The 17,259-nt window shown below is 38.0% G+C and overlaps 3 protein-coding genes across 4 annotated transcripts in view; all 3 read right to left on the bottom strand.

Annotated features, from left to right (window-relative positions):
• Positions 1 to 2,855: 2,855 nt before the first annotated feature.
• On the bottom strand, positions 2,856 to 5,853 carry LOC139130438 (uncharacterized). Its single transcript, XM_070696231.1, has 5 exons — positions 5,537 to 5,853; positions 5,146 to 5,195; positions 4,631 to 4,723; positions 3,603 to 3,776; positions 2,856 to 3,071 (listed from the first exon to the last, which is right to left on the bottom strand). The coding sequence occupies exons 1-5, from the start codon at positions 5,674 to 5,676 to the stop codon at positions 3,034 to 3,036; spliced, it is 495 nt and encodes a 164-aa protein (XP_070552332.1). The 5' UTR covers positions 5,677 to 5,853; the 3' UTR covers positions 2,856 to 3,033.
• A 2,007-nt stretch (positions 5,854 to 7,860) lies between these two features.
• LOC139130437 (uncharacterized) lies at positions 7,861 to 16,700 on the bottom strand. Its single transcript, XM_070696230.1, has 9 exons — positions 16,645 to 16,700; positions 15,864 to 16,093; positions 15,255 to 15,457; positions 12,072 to 12,121; positions 11,594 to 11,686; positions 10,479 to 10,652; positions 9,809 to 9,948; positions 8,627 to 8,831; positions 7,861 to 8,215 (listed from the first exon to the last, which is right to left on the bottom strand). The coding sequence occupies exons 1-9, from the start codon at positions 16,694 to 16,696 to the stop codon at positions 8,187 to 8,189; spliced, it is 1,176 nt and encodes a 391-aa protein (XP_070552331.1). The 5' UTR covers positions 16,697 to 16,700; the 3' UTR covers positions 7,861 to 8,186.
• A 452-nt stretch (positions 16,701 to 17,152) lies between these two features.
• Positions 17,153 to 17,259, bottom strand: part of LOC139130436 (uncharacterized) — a 5,703-nt gene continuing 5,596 nt past the window's right edge. For both annotated transcript variants that reach the window (XM_070696227.1, XM_070696228.1), the window contains exon 8: positions 17,153 to 17,259. This exon is cut by the window's right edge and continues 77 nt beyond it. The gene's annotated coding sequence lies outside the window, so the exon portion shown is untranslated.

Below are 17,259 nucleotides of genomic sequence, written 5' to 3'. Positions count from 1 at the left end.
CTATTTATTATCATAGTTTGTTTAAGCAATCTCTGTGAACAAAAGATTTCTGGTTTTGTAAAACAGGTATAGTAGAATATGTTGTTCAATCGAACGCCATGTAAAGGTTGGGATGATTGTCTTGATTTTCCGAACCTTCTCTTGCGTCTTGTTTAGTTTTTGTTCTACATGTATCAACATCAAATGGTCATTTAGCTCTTATTAAAGAATTTATAGATTTTGTTGACTTGTGATGACGTCCAATTTTATGATTTTTATTTTTGATATTCGTGTTTTGTTTACAACCGAGAACACACATGGATGGGCTTTGCGAGTCCAATATTGTTGAACTTGTCACGTTTGTCACGTTTGGTCTGTAGAAAACTACAAACACAATGCTTGGCTTCCGTGTTCTGCAATAAAATGAAATTTGTGATGTGACTGTTTACATCGTGTTAAAATTGCCTGTCAAGAGAATGTCAAAATTTAGAGTAATCGACAGTGATGCAGACGCGTGTCGATGAATAATAAAAAACCGCTGATCACTCTTCACACCTTAGATTACATTCGTCATGCTATACTCAAATATCTATCTGTATTTGCATGATTTTTAGAGATCTAAGGCTTGTAACTTTTACATAAGGATGGCATTTGTTGTCTTTTTGTTTCAAGTCTTTATGACAAGAACCTTAGGCATGTTGATTGAAAGGCGTCGCCCCTTGAAGTTCTAATAACATGAGCTTGCAAACCTAATAAAAAAACTACGAGTTTATTTTAGTGATGTGTTTTTAGTATTCATGCAAAAGTATCATTATATTCGTTTACATGTCAAATTCTTACTTTGCTCTGTCTCCTTGCACAGCTTGTAGTATTTCCCGCTCTTTTTCATTTCCTCGAACGCTTCATCAAACCACTGAAGTTCATGACCCTTTCGTGTGATTCCGCCCAATTCACCTTTCTCGGTGCAGGGGACCGCTTCTCCTATTAAGTCAAACTCACCGGGGTTGTAGATGTTTGTCAATGGGTACGTGAATACTGCTTTTATCTAGAATGATGAAAAAAGGCTTTTAAAGACACGCCACAGTAAGGTACTATTTGTTTATAAAAGTTTCAGTTTCATCGTATTATGTTTTTGCAGGAAAACAGGTTTGTATATGTTACAAGATGCATGAACTGTATTTATTTTATTTTTTACGCTGTTCTATGACTTCTTCATCACACCTGTATTGCATTGGGATTGTAACAATGCACTGACTTTACGGAAAGCTTTGTGATCCATACTTTTTCGATATTAGGCACAAGAGGATATAAGTAACATTCTACTCGAAAATAACATGTTAAAACTTCCTCATACTTTGTTCAAGGAGCGGTCAAACTAATTCAATTTTAATGTGATGAAAAAATAGACGAGGCATTGTGAAATAATTAAATCAAAGAATCAAATAGCTTGACATTTAAACATGTTTGCAAGAATTCAGTGCGATTGCTCTTTATCCCCTTTACGAAGAAGATTAGGGGTCGCAGTCATAAAACTTTAACAACTGTAAGCTCGGTCATTGAACCAATCTTTTCTTGAGATTGGCGATTTGGCCGAGCGGGTTTGTCTGTGGCTTCTCTGCTAGGTGACGGGGTGCCATGCGTTGTGAGTTCGAACAAGATCGAAAAACACCGTATTTTCTACCCTCGAATGATAGCTCTGCTGGTGGAAAGAATTGTCCCCGAGGCTGTCTTTCGCCCAGTTTAAGCGATGTATTTATTGCTTCGATAACGTTTGTGTGCGATGTGTGATAGTGAGTATACGAGCGTGAGTGCTTCAACGTGTGAACGGGTCGCAGTCAGAAAATTTGTAACAACTCTAAGCTCGGTTATTGAACCAATCTTTCTAGAAATTGGGGATTTGGCCGAATGGCCGATTGAAAATACCGTATTTAGTCACGTTTTCACAAACTTTATCTTTTGTCGTACCAATATTAGTCATGTCACTCAGTCAGTGAGTCAAACAATCAGTTGTCTGGCTGTCTGGCTGTCTGTCTGTCTGTCTGTCTGTCAGTCTCTTTCTGTTACGCGATATCTCACGAAGAGTGCCCCGGATCGGAATCAAATCTGGTAGTCAGATTCTGAAGTGATTAATTTTGAGTGGGCGTGACTTGCATAATTAACGCTTTTTTACATAGATACCTGTTTCGCAATCAGAAATTCTCAGAACAGTCGCATGAGATCCGATAAACCTTGCCACAGATATCGATCATACAAGCTTATGACAGTTTTTATGGTCATTTTAGTAGTTTCATGGCATTGCTTATTTGCATATTTAAATGACTTTTACAGTAGAAAGCCATATCTAGCAGGTCTTCACCAAATTTTATAGAACACGCTATGAAGACATGACAGTAGTTAAAGGCATGAAGCTATATTGCAAAATTAAATGTTTATTGATATAACAGCCTAAACCTTTATACAAATGATAACCCCACCAACTTTTCTGAAACTTGGTACATATATTGCTCATATGAGCAACTGATGAGTAACCTGAAAAATATACATTGTAGTTTGATGTTGATTATTTGCACATTCAACATAGTTGTGAATATTGCGCTTATCTCACGAACGACTGCATCAAATATGATTAATCCTGTTCTTTTACGAGCTTTCACTGTTAATGGCTAAATTGCAGTCTTGTATATATGTCCGACAGAGCGAAAGGTCCAATTTACAGACCGCTGTTTTCGCTACATCGGGTGAAATGCAGTAGCATTCAGTTTCCACCTTATGCTGTTAAGTTTAAATATAAGGTTTTGAAAGTCAATAGTGTAGCAAACGCTCGTAAGATTGGGGCTTTTGAAAGTTTGCACTTTTTTAATGGGCGTTCTATGTGGAGATCAAGTTACTTCATTCTCTGTTAGAATTGCTCAGGGGAAGGTGCGCTTAGTGTACAACAAATCTATTTTATACCTTATTTGTCTCAAAATCATTCGGTATCACGTTGAGTACTTCAAGAACGACGGCATTTTCGTCTGAAAAGCTGTGTGCACCAACGATGCTTTTGGCCGTCCGCTAACATGTTGGGTTACTTGAAAGATGATGGATGAATCCTAAGAAAGAGCGAAGTACGAGTCACGTTTGAGTGAAAATGAAATAAATAGGTCATTATGTTTTTTCAATCCATCATCCAACAGGCGAACGCCCAATTATAGGAAGCAGCACCCAAATCCCATTGCCCATTGAAGCAAGTTAGAAGCAAAGTACATTGCTCAGGGGCACAACATTGCTCAGGGGCACAACACTGCTGGAGTCTCGAACTCACCATCCTCTGCCAGTGTGTCCGTTACATTGGACTTACCGGGTTTCGAACTTACCATCCTCCTAAAGTGAGTCCGGAACCATAACCGCTGCCCCACTGTGCCCCCACGTTACATAGAATATAAAATGAAAAACCGCCCGCGTTTCATTTTCCGTGTTTCATTATATCCAACAGTCAACGTTACGTATAGGAGAAACTTCTCGTTCATAATGAAGACTTTACTGTCATAAAATCGAAATTTGTTAGATCACGAACATACAGTCTTTCGAATAACTATTAACAATATCTGTAAATTTTTGAAAAGAAGGAATTTAAAATTTACCTATTTTCTCTCCTTCTATATCATTAGGATTGAAGTTTTCCGGATTCCCCTTCTTCACCAGAAAAGATCCCGAATTTTGGAATGACCAGAAAGGTTGAGTAAATGACACTGACAAACGGCGTTCAGGTGTGTTTAACCAAGATAGGCACATGTCATACTTTCCCGACAACAAACCTTCAGACAACGAATGATAAGACAGAAAGCAAATGGTTATTACATCGGCTACATGGATATCAACAGTTGTGCATTTACAATTGCGTTAACTTTGTTTTTGTCTCGTGTCATTGGACGTCACCACAGCCTTCCTACAACCGAAGACATAAAATGCCAGAGATAAGGTTGTGCACACGCAGCTAGAGATTGCAATGAAATCTAACGCTTGCCAATAATAAATATGCAAATTTCGTGGCCTTTTTTTGTAAATGTGAACTTCAAGCGAAAAAGGTACAAAAACTGAAAAAGGGAAAGGATGTTTCAATCGCATCGACATTTCAGTGATCATCAATGAAAAACTACACATATTCAACTGGCACGTAATTTTTAAATTAAAGACTCTTGCACATTTTTGTTGATTTTTGCGACTTTATACAATGACTGAAGAGATACATTTCCTATTCTTCAAACCTCTGAAAAATATGAAATGCACCGTCCAAAGTTTAAATGTTGGGTGTAGTTTTACGAAGCATTCAAACATGACTTCACCAATTAGGGGATTTCAACGGTTTGATCAAGTACTGAACTACAATTAACGAAATTGCAGAACATACTACTTAGTAAATATTTACTTGATACCTTTATACTGATATCTCTTCAAATCTACATCGACCAATTTTTTGAGCACACTTTTTGGGGTTCTATGAACATAAAATAAAGCGTTGACGACATTAAGTGCTGCAGTTTTGTTACTCTTGTTTAAGTGGATTAGTAAGCGTACAAGATTGAGCATAACAAAAAAACCTAAACCATAGAAAAATATTCTCTTCAGATTGGTACGGAGAAATCAGAAAGTTCGTGAAAAGATCACTTACCCTTTCCTGCTGTTAACCGTTCTCCTTGGACGAAGTCGCAATCATATAATGGTGAAGGCTGCAAGATGCAGTGTTTCTTAGCAACTTTGCATACTGTAAACAAGTAAACCAATGGTGAATAGTTTTTGTCAAATGACGTTATAACTACCTAAAGCGAGATTCATTTGCAAGAGGATGCCACCATGGCTATCACATCAGACAAGTAACTATCATGAAAGTCTTGCGTTACTAGATGTGAGCGCGATTAAATATCACGATTTCAAAAATTCTGTCATGAAAGTAGACGCCTCGAAATTAAAAGACGTACACTTTTATTCAAACTTTCCGAAAGGAAACTTTAAACCATTTGCTTTTTAAATCAAGAATAAAAATCAAGGGTCATAGTGAAAAATATGGTACAACACAAACAACTTAATCAATATTCACCGAAACTTTTAAATTCAAAATGGCCACCATCCCTAAGTTAACTCCGAACCCTAATATCTGTCCCGTAAAGAGTGCTATTATAAGCTTACCTTCATCAATGAAGTCAAACAGAAAGCCTTTAGGTCTTCCATATTCATCTCTACAAATAAAGGCAACATATTTTACTACGTCATGTTGAGTCAAATCAATTTTATCTTTTAATATCTTTTATATTTTAAACGTTTCCACCTCATTTCAACAGGATAAATCAGCAATGATTTCGAGTCTGTTTGGCATTTTGTCCTTTTGTCTCCTGCCTCTTATCATGTGATTTTGTATGGTGACTTGCTAACAATAAGGTAAAATACTCTCCCAATTATTTTACGAAACGATATAGTCAGAGTTCATGAGGGGAAACTTCATTGTTAATGCGATTTCAATGATTTAAATTTGTCCCTTAAACTAACTGAACAATCTAAAGATAATCGATAATGTACATACATATACTCATAAGGCTTGTCAATCAAAAGGTGTGTGCCAAACGTGTACGTCCGATCTTCTTTCTGTTCAACTGCTCCCTCTAAGAATGCCTTTCCCATTTCGCTAAAGGCCATTTTAAATAGCACCAAATCGCGCAGCATCGTATCTGGGGTGTGCCGAGAAGCTATTATGCTGCGAAACAAGCCTGCTTCTTGTCTCTGTATCTATGAAAGTTAAAAACCGTTACGAACGCTATTCACTAGAAATTGCTCTACAATACTTGGTCTGTATTTGTGCCCTTGATGGTTTTGTACAGATGATTTGTTTGGTCGAGTTCAGTTTTTTGTATATCACTTGATGCAGTCATTTTTGTATTAAGATGGTAGCTGTTAATTACTGTCGATAATTACGGGAGGTTTTAAATGACAGCAATTTGAAAGTAACAGTACTATGCCGGCTTTTACGAGAAGTCGTTGAAGTTTGTATATAAATGAAATCAGTCATGGTTTGCCTATGTTGAGAAGTGCCTTTGCTTGTCTTCGTTTTCTATGACAAAAATTGTGAAGAACTAACTAAATAAACGGTAACATTATTAATCAATATTATTAACGGTTAACGGTTTTGATTTACAGTCAATTGTGTAGAAACCTGTAATTAATTGCTCAATAACGTTTGTATAAGTCTTCACGTCATCGAAAATACCAATCATCCTCCGTACCAATAGGCTTGTTACAGTTGTTTTTCGTGAGTAAAATGGAGAAATGTTTTACCTCAGTCACGTGGCGTGATATCATGGCGCGCAGAAGAGGAACGGGGACCCTTCTTGATGACAGCGCCGAGGTTAGCGAGTTCGGTAGATGACCTTCGAAGTCACCGGCCATTGCCCTTATCAGCAATGTGGGCTGGATAGTTCCCCGGCTTGCAGGTCCACCTCCTGGATGAAACAGACCATCGTCCATACCAGTGTATACTGGATTGTATATTCCAAACGCATTGACACCTTTGACAAATATAAAAAAATATCAAAATGTTTTTGCAGGGCTCAAGAATGCAGTCGGGCGATGATGTCATGATTTACACGCGGTATTCTATTTTTATCTTATTTTCAGCTAGTGTAAAATATTCATCTTTGTTATCGATGGCGTATTCAACAAGTACTATCGACGTTCTCCTATATCAACATTGTGTCATGACCCATGAGGGTAAACCATTGAGGCAAGGTGCCCAGTACAGAATATTGTGGTTGATTACACTCTCTTGAAAGCACGAACCAATGAGTCGCCAAGCTTTACTGTTTTGAACAACCTGCGATTAACAAATTAATGTCGTAATGTTAACTTTGTTAATATCATTCTTACAACTTCGACACGGCAAGGCGCAACAAGATAACTGAAAAAATAAGACCGAAATGGTGAGTCAGTGGTCACGATAGTCATGCTGATACTTCGGATGTGGTGATATTACTAGCGCAGACAAAATCAAGTTTCAGAACTTTATCCCATCATCTACTGTAGCGAGAATTGAAATGCGTATTACTAACCCCTGTGCGTTGCAACGCAAAGTAGAACAATGGTGACAAGCGGAGTACTCATGCCGGACACCTTCATGACAAAATCGCCTTGTTGATCTGTGGTTCGTTTCAGCGGTGACTTTATCTCTAATTCTTGTTCTATATGGTCAGTATCCCTTTGTTTCTCGCGAGATTGGTTGGTAACGGTATTTTCTTGAGGACTATGACCTAATCGAAGAAAATGCGTCGTTCCTCTGTAGTGCACAGGAAAAACCACATTAGACGACCGTCTTACTCTTTCATTCTTTTGGAAAATTTTGCATGATGTCGCCAAAATCTTCTAACTTGTCGCGAACAGGCTTGGGTAATTTTTCTTTTTTATTCTCCGTCACCCTGGTTTCAGTTAAAGTAGAATGTGGATTTTCATCGCTTTCAAATCTTTAAACTCTCCATTTGTGATGTTTTCACTTTTTTAAAGACAGACTCTTCTCTAGTCATTCATTTGTTCATTTACTGACTCATTCATTCATTTATTCACAATGTATGTAAGATGGCACGTAGAGAGGAATATAGACAGAAAGCACACAGAATGACAGACAGGCTCTCCCATAAACACATGAACTACAATGACAATTTTCGTCTCCTTATGTAATTAGTCTCCAATGCGTACCTTTATTGTCCTTCACAATTTTTTAACGTCCATGGTTAAGAACATGACTATTATTTCCAGAACACTTACAGATGTAGGGTTCAAGAAAGAAAATAAGTCGGACACGGAATGAAAAAGAATCTTTGTTTATTCGTCCATACAAAGTACTAAAATGTTTAAGTAGTCTCTGTGAACACACACAAGGATTTCTGGTTTTGTAAAATAATGATTGTAGAATTATGGTGTAATGGTGGATGTCTTGATTTTCAGGTTGCGTTTTGTTTCGTCTTTGATATACCAGTAACAACGTCATGTGGTCCTTCAACTCTTATTAAAGAGTAATATTTGTAGATTTTATAGATTTTTTTCAAAGGAAATAGCATTCAAATTTGTGATTACTGTTTTGATAACCGTGTTTCGTTTACAACCGAGTACATACATATGGGGGCGTTGAAAGTCAGTCCAATATTGTTGAACTTTTTGCGTAGTTGTCACGTTTGGTCTGTAGAAAACTACAAACAAGATGCTCGGCTTCCATGTTCTGCAATAAAATGAAATCAGTAATGTGAATGTTGACATTGTGTCAAAATTGACGGCCAAGAAAATTTCAAGACTGATAGTAAGCGACAATGATGCAGACGTGGGTTGGTAAACAGTAAAACTCGCTGACCACTCGTCACACCTTAGATTACATTCGTCAGGCTATCCTCAAACATCTCTCTGTATCTGAATTATTTTCAGAGATCCAGGACTTGTAACTTTTACAGAAAGAGTGGTTAACTTCTTTACAAAGAATCTTAGGAATGTTGTTGGAAAGGCGTCGCCCCTTGAAGTTCTAATAACGTGAGCTTGCAAACTCAGTAAAAAAAAGGCGTATTTATTTTAGTGATGTCTTTTTTGTATGTATGCAAAAGTAAATTATCATATATACTTATATTTATCAAATTCTTACTTCGCTCTGTCTCCTTGCACAGCTTGTAGTATTTCCCGCTTTTTTTCATTTCCTCGAACGCTTCATCAAACCACTTAAGTTCATAACCCTTTCGCGTAAATCCGCCCAATTCAGCTTTCTCGGAGCAGGGGACAGCTTCTCCTATTATGTCAAACTCATCGGGGTTGTAGAGATTGGTCGATGGGTACATGAATACTGCCTCTACCTGGAATGGTGAAAAAAACATTTTTGAAATATGCCACAGCGAGGTGCTAACTTAAAGTTAAAGATGTAAAGCTATATGGCATCAGCTTATCACGAAATTAAATGCTTATTGATACTAAAGTGACACTATATTTGAACGATTACACCAAAAAATATTCTGAAACGTGGTATGTAGAGCTAAGAATCCTTTTAGTTCTGTCTGAAGATTACAGGGTGCATGAGACTTAAGTAACGGATATCATACTTTGTACTTGAAGTAAGTTTCGTTATTATTTATAACGCTCTTCTTTAAATATCGAGCACCGTAATTTCCCACGAGGACATTTGTATATAATATATATATATATATATATATATATATATATATATATATATATATATATATATATATATATATATATATGTATATGTGTATGTGTGTGTGTGTGTGTGTGTGTGTGTGTGCATATATAATTATATATATTAAACTTGTGAGTGACCTGAAATGCATTTATAGCGATGAGTCAAATAACTGATCATTTTCATATATAATTTACTTTTGAATTTTGTGCTTGTCATGAAGGGCTGCATCAAGTATGATGACTTTTGATGGCGATTATGATCATGACAAGCCAACGACTTATTGACAGAGATTTTTGCTATTTCATGTCAGTTGACCATTAACGAAATTTCACTGTTCAGGGCTAAATTGCAGTCTTGTATATAATGTCCGAGAAAGCCAAATGATCAATTAGCAGACAGTTGCTCACGTTACATCTGGTGAAATGCTGAGGCATTCTTTTTCATCTTGTTCTGTTAAGTTTCAACATAACGTTGTGGCAGTCTACAGCGTAGCAAAGGCTCGCAGGATGTGGAGTTTTCAAACATTGCATTTCTTCTAAATGGATACTGTTATTGAAGATCAAGTTTCTTCGTTCTCTGTTGGAATTACTTAAGGGAAGGTACGTTTTATAGGTATACAACAAATCTACTTTATACCTTATTTGTCTCAAAATCCTTCGGTATCACGTTGAGTACTTCAAGAACGACGGCATTTTCGTCTGAAAAGCTGTGTGCACCAACGATGCTTTTGGCCGTCCGCAAACATGTTGGGTTACTTGAAAGATGATGAATGAATCCTACGAAAGACCAAAATACGACGTTCAGATGTGTTTGAGTGAAATGAAGAAAATAGGTTAATAAATTGGTTTTCAATCCTTCATCCAATATACGAACGCCCAAAAACAAGAAGAGGTACCAAAATCCAATACCATTGAATCAAGTTGGGAGTAAATTGCCTTGTTAAAGGGCTGAACAATGTGCAAGAGTTTCGGAATTACCCTCCTTATCAACTCAGACAGTCAGTCCGTTATATTTGACGTACAGGGTTTGAAACTCTCCATCCTCCAAAGTGAGTCCGGTATTTTGACCAGTGCTCAAAATGTCTCCACGTTACATCAAATATATAATGAAGCCAACCGGCATCTCATTCTCCGTGTTTCAGTATATCCAATAGTCAACGTTACTAATAGGCAAAACTGTAACCTCTTGTTCATAATGAAGATTTTACAGTCATAAACCGAAACTTGTTAGATCACGAACACACAGTCTTCCGAATAACTATTAATAATTTTGACAAAGTTTGGACAAGAAGGAAATTAAAAGTTACCTATTTTCTCTCCTTCTATATCATTTGGATTGAAATTGTCCGGATTCCCCTTCTTCACCAGAAAAGATCCCGAATTTTGGAATGACCAGAAAGGTTGTGTAAATGACACCGACAAACGACGTTCAGATGTGTTAAACCAAGATAGGCACATGTCATACTTTCCCGACAACAAACCTTCAGACAACGAATGATACGGCAGAAAGCAAATGGTTATTACATAGGCTACATGGACATCAACAGTTGTGCTCTTGCTTCATTGATTGTCACATTTCATTTTACGTCACCATAGCCCTCCTACATCCGAAGATATAAAAACGCTAGATAAGGTAGCGGGAAAGAAGGGAATGCCAAGAAATCCTACCCATGGCGACTTGCCAAAGATAAAATATGCAAATTTCATGGTCATTTTGTAAATTGGAGCTTTGAGCGAAACAAAGTACAAAAATTATAAAAGGTGGAAGATGTTTCACTTGCATCGACACTTCAGTAATCAACAATGGAAATTTACACATTTTCAACTGGCACGCAATTTTATAATAAAACATTATTGCACGTTTTGTGTGTATATTTTTGCGACTTTAAATTGAGTGAAAGATATGTTGCCTATTATAAAACTTCTGAAAATATGAAGTGAAACGACGTAAAAAGTAGACATTTCTGGAATATATTTCTCAAACTGTCTTCATAATGCACCATTTCAAATAGCAAAAGTATGGATATCGAGTTCAGTTTTTAAAAATATTGAAACATAACTTTACTAATAAAAGGATTTTAACTGTTTTATCAAGGTTTGAATTCAGTAAGTTCTTGATAGATAGGTTGGAACGAAAATTAAGTAAATTAAAAAGCTTAAAAACTTTTTAAATATTTATTTGATACTATATACTGATAGCAATACCTCTTCAAACTTATATTAACAAATTGTTTTGAGCACACTTTTCGAGGTTTTGGAAATACGAAATTGAAAGTTTTACGGCACTAGATTCTGCAGTTTTGTTAATATTGTAAAAGTGGTTTTGCGACAGCACAATACATGATTGATCTAAAAGCAAAGGAAAATTTTCTCTTCTGATTGCTACGAAGAATTTAAAAAGTTCGTGAAAAAGATCACTTACCCTTTCCTGCCGCTAAATGTTCTCCTTGGACGAAGTTGCAATCATAAAATGGCGAATGCTGCAAGACACAGTTTCTCTTAGCAACCTTGCATACTGCAAACAAGGAAACTAATGCTAAAAATTTGGAAATTTGTGTTTCATAGCGTTATCACTACCTAGGGGAGATTCGAGATGATGCCATGATGGCTAGCACATTTGCTTTTGAAATCAAGAATGAAAATTAAGCATCACAGTGCAAAATTTGGTACAGAATAAACAACTTAGTCAATATACCGAAACCTGAAATCAAAATTGGTCATCATCCATAAGTTAACTCTGCGGGTAAAAATGTTTAATTTTCAGACAAATACGCTGGTGAAACTTCACTTAGTCAATGACCTTTTAATTTAGCCCTAACAGATGGCAGACCAAAATTTTTGGAACCTAAATATCTGTACCCAAGATGCATGCTACCGAAAGTACGCTTTTATAGGCTTACCTTCATCAATAAAGTCAAATAGAAAGCCCGTCAGTCTTCCATGTTCATCTCTAGAGAGAAAGGGGACACCATTTTTAGTGAGAAAAATTTAAGCTCCCTTCCCGTAAGATGCTTTTGGTCGAGGCATAAATATTCCTTCTTTTATCATAAAACGTTTTTACATCACCTTCAAGAGGTAAGCACCAATAATTTCGGAAGTTTTCAGCATTTTATCCTTTTGTCTCCTGCCTCCTTTTTCTTTCATTTTATAAGGTGATTTGTAACGCAAAGAGTGATTCGTTGCTAACAGTACGGTGAAATACTCTCCTAATTCTTTTACAATAATATATAGGCCTATATATTATATATATATATATATATATATATATATATATATAATATATTTATTTATTTATTTATCACATGAACTGGCCCGTATCTCCACCTGTGTGACGTACACCAGCACAGATAAGAAATCCGTATTACCCCTGTTGTACGTCATCCAGCCGGTACTATTTTCAGTCTCGAGATACGGCATCCCCCCCCCCCACAACAGTTTTGACTGCGTTCGCTTACCCTTGAAAAGCCCTGCACATTTTCATATACACTGCTTGTATTTTATTGAATAACATGAAAATATGGCGTCGTTTAATCTGCTTGTTCAGAATTTGAAAGTAAAGTGTTCCACTAAAATTCAACTTTTATTCCATTTTCCCGGGTAAAAATGAACGCGGGAAGCCAGCGACACTTTTTGTCGTCTGCAGCTGCAGCAGTTGCGATAGATCTCATACCAGCGGTAGTGTCCAGACGTCCTTCAGTGGCCTGCTCACTATGGCTCATCAAACGCAAGTCGAACTGGATGAAGACATTCGCAAAATCTTTCGCTTAGCTGAAGAACTCGGCGTGACGTAAACCGATGGGTTTTTTACTGAGGAGGAGCGAATACAACCGGCTCCGACTGTGACCACAGCTCAGCTTCCGACCGCGACCCAAAGTTCGCGATACGTCGATTTTTCGGAAATCGACAAACAACATCTCGTCGAGGAACAACGTAAGAAAAACACCGTAAGAGCTACGAGTTGTGCTGTCAACCAGTTTCAAAAATGGATGACAGCAATGCGACAAACTGAGACGAGACCCGTACACGAAATTCCTCCGGTCGAACTTGACGGCTATCTCGGCAGTTTTTTTGCAGGTGTTCGGCAAAAAGACGGCGCGGAATACGAACCTGACACCTTGACATCATATCAGAGGGGAATCGACCGCTACCTCAGTGAGAACAGATACGCATATTCCATCTGTCGCGATCTGCAATTTCGACATCCGCAGGAAACACTCAAGGCGAAACGTTCTCAGTTAAAATCTCAAGGTAAGGGAAATAAGCAAAACGCTGCTGAAGAGCTCTCCGAACGTGAAGACGATAAAGGCGTCATCGGCACGCACAGCCCGGAAGCGTTGTTGTTTCTCGTTTGGTTGAACAACCAAAAGCACTTCGGCTTCCGGGGATGTCAAGAAAGTCGGCAGATGTTATGGGGTGACGTTGCCTTAAAGAAGACCGTCGACAACATCGAGTATTTAGAGTTCAATGAACGGGAAAACAAAACAAGATCGTCCGGCAAAGTTAACGAACAACCGCGGGCGTATCCACCGAAAGCCTTCGCGGTTCCCGATGACCCCACTCGATGTCCCGTATTTGCATACAAACAGTATGCACTCGGTCGGCCTCCATCACACCTCGGTAGCGACGCAGATTTTTATCTCGCTGTAAATTACAAGCCGGAAACCAATCTCTGGTACAAGCGTCAGCCGATGGGTGCAAATAAACTGGACACCATCCTCAGCACAATGTGTAACAAGGCGGGCATAGCCGGTAAAAAAACAAATCATAGCATTCGGCGTTCTACCATCCGGCGTTTACACGACAGCGGCATTCCACCAACGAAGCTGATGCAACTTTCAGGTCATAGAAACGTCCAGAGCATAAATCATTACGCTGTCAATTCTATGGACGATCAACATCGTATGTCCGAGATTTTATCGCGGTCGCGGGGTTCTCGCGTAATGCCTTCTGCTTCGGCTGGAGCACCACCACCAAGCCGAGTACATGCATCAGAGCAACAGTGACAGTGTGTTATCGGTCACAGAGAACGTCCGCGCAGAAGGCGTCGCTTCTACATCAACTCCAGCCCCGGTCGTCGCCACAAATATCAACAACGTTGTGTCTGCTAGTGAAAACCGTCTTAAAACAGCTACCGGTGGGGTTTTTGGAGGCGCGACCCTGAACAACTGTAAAATAAACGTTGCAATCAACATCGGTGCATCGAGGTCTCCAGCACGAAAACGCCGAAGTCTCGAAGAGTGCTGTTATTTTTGACAGTAGCGACGACAGCAGTCAAAGTCAGCCCAGCTAAAATCTCAGTTGGCTGCAAAAACAGTCCTTTTCAGGACTAGCAATCCATACCATAAATGGCCCTTTTCAGGGCCACCAAATCCTCAAGAAAGAGAACTACCGCTACGTTTATTTGTCCCCGTAATATTTATTTTTGATCTTCATTTGCTATGGGCACGTACAGGACCCACAGCGCGAGACAATGATTGACATATTTGTCCTGAAAGTATCATGCCCACGTGACTGATCTCGATATTGTGATTGGTAGTAACGACGCAAAAGTATCAAACTTCCAAATCAATGGGATTTATGAATGAAAGAGCTCATAGTTTATTTACATATCTCGTTGGCGACGGACTTATCACATATACCAAACAAAGGAGTTCCATTGCAGAAAACTAGCGACCGCTTGGTCAGTTTAGCAAGCTAATAAAATAATAATGTCGCCCATTTTTTAACGAAAAGTAAGAAGACTGTTCATGTGATAAATATATAATCCCATGGTATTTTTCTCTGTTTGACGTCATCGTATACTCGTGTTTTTCGCGGAGCCGCACAACTTCTCGCCTTCGGCTCGAAGTTGTACGGCTTCGCGAAAAACACTCGTATACGATGACGTCAAACAGAGAAAAATACCATGGGATTATATATATATATATATATATATATATATATATATATATATATATATATATATATATATATATATATATATATATACCAAGTTCATAGGGGTAAACTTAATTATTAATTCGATTTCCACCATCTAGGCTAGGAATGCGATTTGTCCCTGAAATTAACTAAGCAATACATACATGTACTCATACGGCTTGCCAACCTGGAGGTGAGTGCCAAAAGTGTACTTCCGACCTTCTTTCTGTTCTACTGCTCCCCTTAGGAATGCCTTCCCCATTTCACTCAGGGTCATTTTAAATAACACCAAATCACGCAGCATTGTCTCTTGGGTGTGCCGAGAAGCCATTATGCTGCGAAAAAAGCCTGATTCTTGTGTTTGTATCTGTGAAAGTTAAAAATAATACTGGTACAAACGCCATTCACTAGAAATTTTGTATTGATTATGACAGGCTTTTAATAAAAGTAATTTGAAAGTAATAGTACTATGCCGGTCTTTATGAGAAGTCGTTCTGGTTTGCGTATAGATGGAAGCCCTTGTGGTTTGACTATATTGAGGTGAGTTCACGCAGCCTTTGCTTGCCTTTCGTTTTTATTAAAAAATAACAAGTGACAAACTTACTGTATAAACTGAAATTGACTTACAATCAGTTTTGTACTTACAATCGATCGTGTAAATAATTGCGCAAAAAACGTCGTTTGTATAAGTCTTCATGCCAAAATCAAGCATCCATAACCATAGAATTGTTAAAGTTGTTTTTCGAGAGTAAAATGAAGAAGAAATGTTTAACCTCGGGCATATGTCGTGATATTACGGCGCGCAGCAGAGGAACGGGGACCCTTCTTGATGACAGCGCCGAGGTTAGGGAGTTCGGTAGACGACCTTCGAGGTCACCGTCCATTGCCCTTATCAGCAATGTGGGTAGGATACTTCCCCGGCTTGCAGGTCCACCTCCTGGATGAAACAGGCCATCGTCCATACCAGTGTATACTGGATTGTATATTTCAAACGCATTGACACCTTCGACAGATATAAAAAAAATCAAAATGTTTTTTGCAGGTCTCAAGAATAAAGTCAGGCGACGGTGTCATGATTAACTGTCGGTACTCTATTTTATCTTATTTTCAACTAGTATGAAATATTCATCTTTGTTATCGATGGCGTGTTCAACAAGTCGTGTCGACGTTCTCCTATATCAACGTCGTGTCATGACCTATGAGGGTAAAACAGAGCAAGGTACCAATAACAAAATATTATGATTGATTACACTGTTTTGAAAGCACGAAACAATGGAGTCACCAAACTTTACAGTTTGAACAGCCTGCAATTTACATATTAATGACGTAATGTCAACCTTAAGCTTGCTAGTCTCATATAAACAACATGGACATGGCCAGCCAAAATAAGATTACTGAACAAAAAAGAAGAACAAAATGGTATGTCCGTAGTCATGATAGTCATGCTGATACTTCTGATGTGATGATATTACTAGGGCAGACAAAACCAAGTTTAAGATCTTTAATCCCTACATCAACTGTAGCCAAAATTGACATGAAGTGCGTATTACTTACCTCTAAGGGCCGCAGCGCAAAGTAGAACAATGGTGACATGCGGAATACTCATACTGGACACCATGACTAAAACGCCTTTCTTTTCTGTTGTTCGTTTTAGCGATGACTTTATCTCTAAGTCTCTTTCTATGTCCAGTATCCCGTTGTTTCTCGCGAGATTGGTCTGCAATGGTATTTTCATGAATACTACGGCAAAAAGGACAGAACGAGTCTTTCCTCTGCAGTGTTTAGGAAAAACCGCATGAGATGGCCGTCTTTCTTTTTCATTTTTTTGGAAAATTTTGCATGATGTAGCCGAAATCTAATACCTTGTCACCGACAGGCTTGGGTAAATTTTCTTCTATTCTTCTTCGCCATGTTGGTTTCAAATTAAACCTGAGAGTGGATTTTCATTGCTTCCCAATCTCTAAAACCCCACATTCTGATGTTTTCAGTTTTTTAAATACAGAATCTTTGCTAATAATTCAGTTGTTCATTCACTCACTCACTTTCTAGCCTTTCTATGTAATTATTTTCAAAAAACGTAGCTTTATTGGACTTCACAATCCTTTAACGTTTATAGTTACGAACATTACTATTATTTAAAAAGAGAACATTTGAAAATATAGAGTTCAA

The sequence above is a fragment of the Ptychodera flava genome, chromosome 4 (assembly GCF_041260155.1).
Source record: "Ptychodera flava strain L36383 chromosome 4, AS_Pfla_20210202, whole genome shotgun sequence".
Classification (NCBI taxonomy): Eukaryota; Metazoa; Hemichordata; class Enteropneusta; family Ptychoderidae; genus Ptychodera; species Ptychodera flava.
Note: the sequence above shows the minus strand (reverse complement) of the source record. Positions and strands in the feature narration are given on the sequence as shown.

Coding starts and splice junctions, on each gene's coding strand:
- LOC139130438 (XM_070696231.1), bottom strand. CDS start 5,676: ATGCTGCGCGATTTGGTGCTATTTAAAATGGCCTTTAGCGAAATGGGA. Junction 4,724..5,145: donor GTTTGACTTCATTGATGAAG/GTAAGCTTATAA, acceptor ACTTGTTTACAG/TATGCAAAGTTGCTAAGAAA. Junction 3,072..3,602: donor TATAGAAGGAGAGAAAATAG/GTAAATTTTAAA, acceptor GCTCTTTCTTAG/GATTCATCCATCATCTTTCA.
- LOC139130437 (XM_070696230.1), bottom strand. CDS start 16,696: ATGAGTATTCCGCATGTCACCATTGTTCTACTTTGCGCTGCGGCCCTT. Junction 16,094..16,644: donor TTGCGCTGCGGCCCTTAGAG/GTAAGTAATACG, acceptor TATCTGTCGAAG/GTGTCAATGCGTTTGAAATA. Junction 8,832..9,808: donor AGGATTTTGAGACAAATAAG/GTATAAAGTAGA, acceptor TCACCATTCCAG/GTAGAGGCAGTATTCATGTA.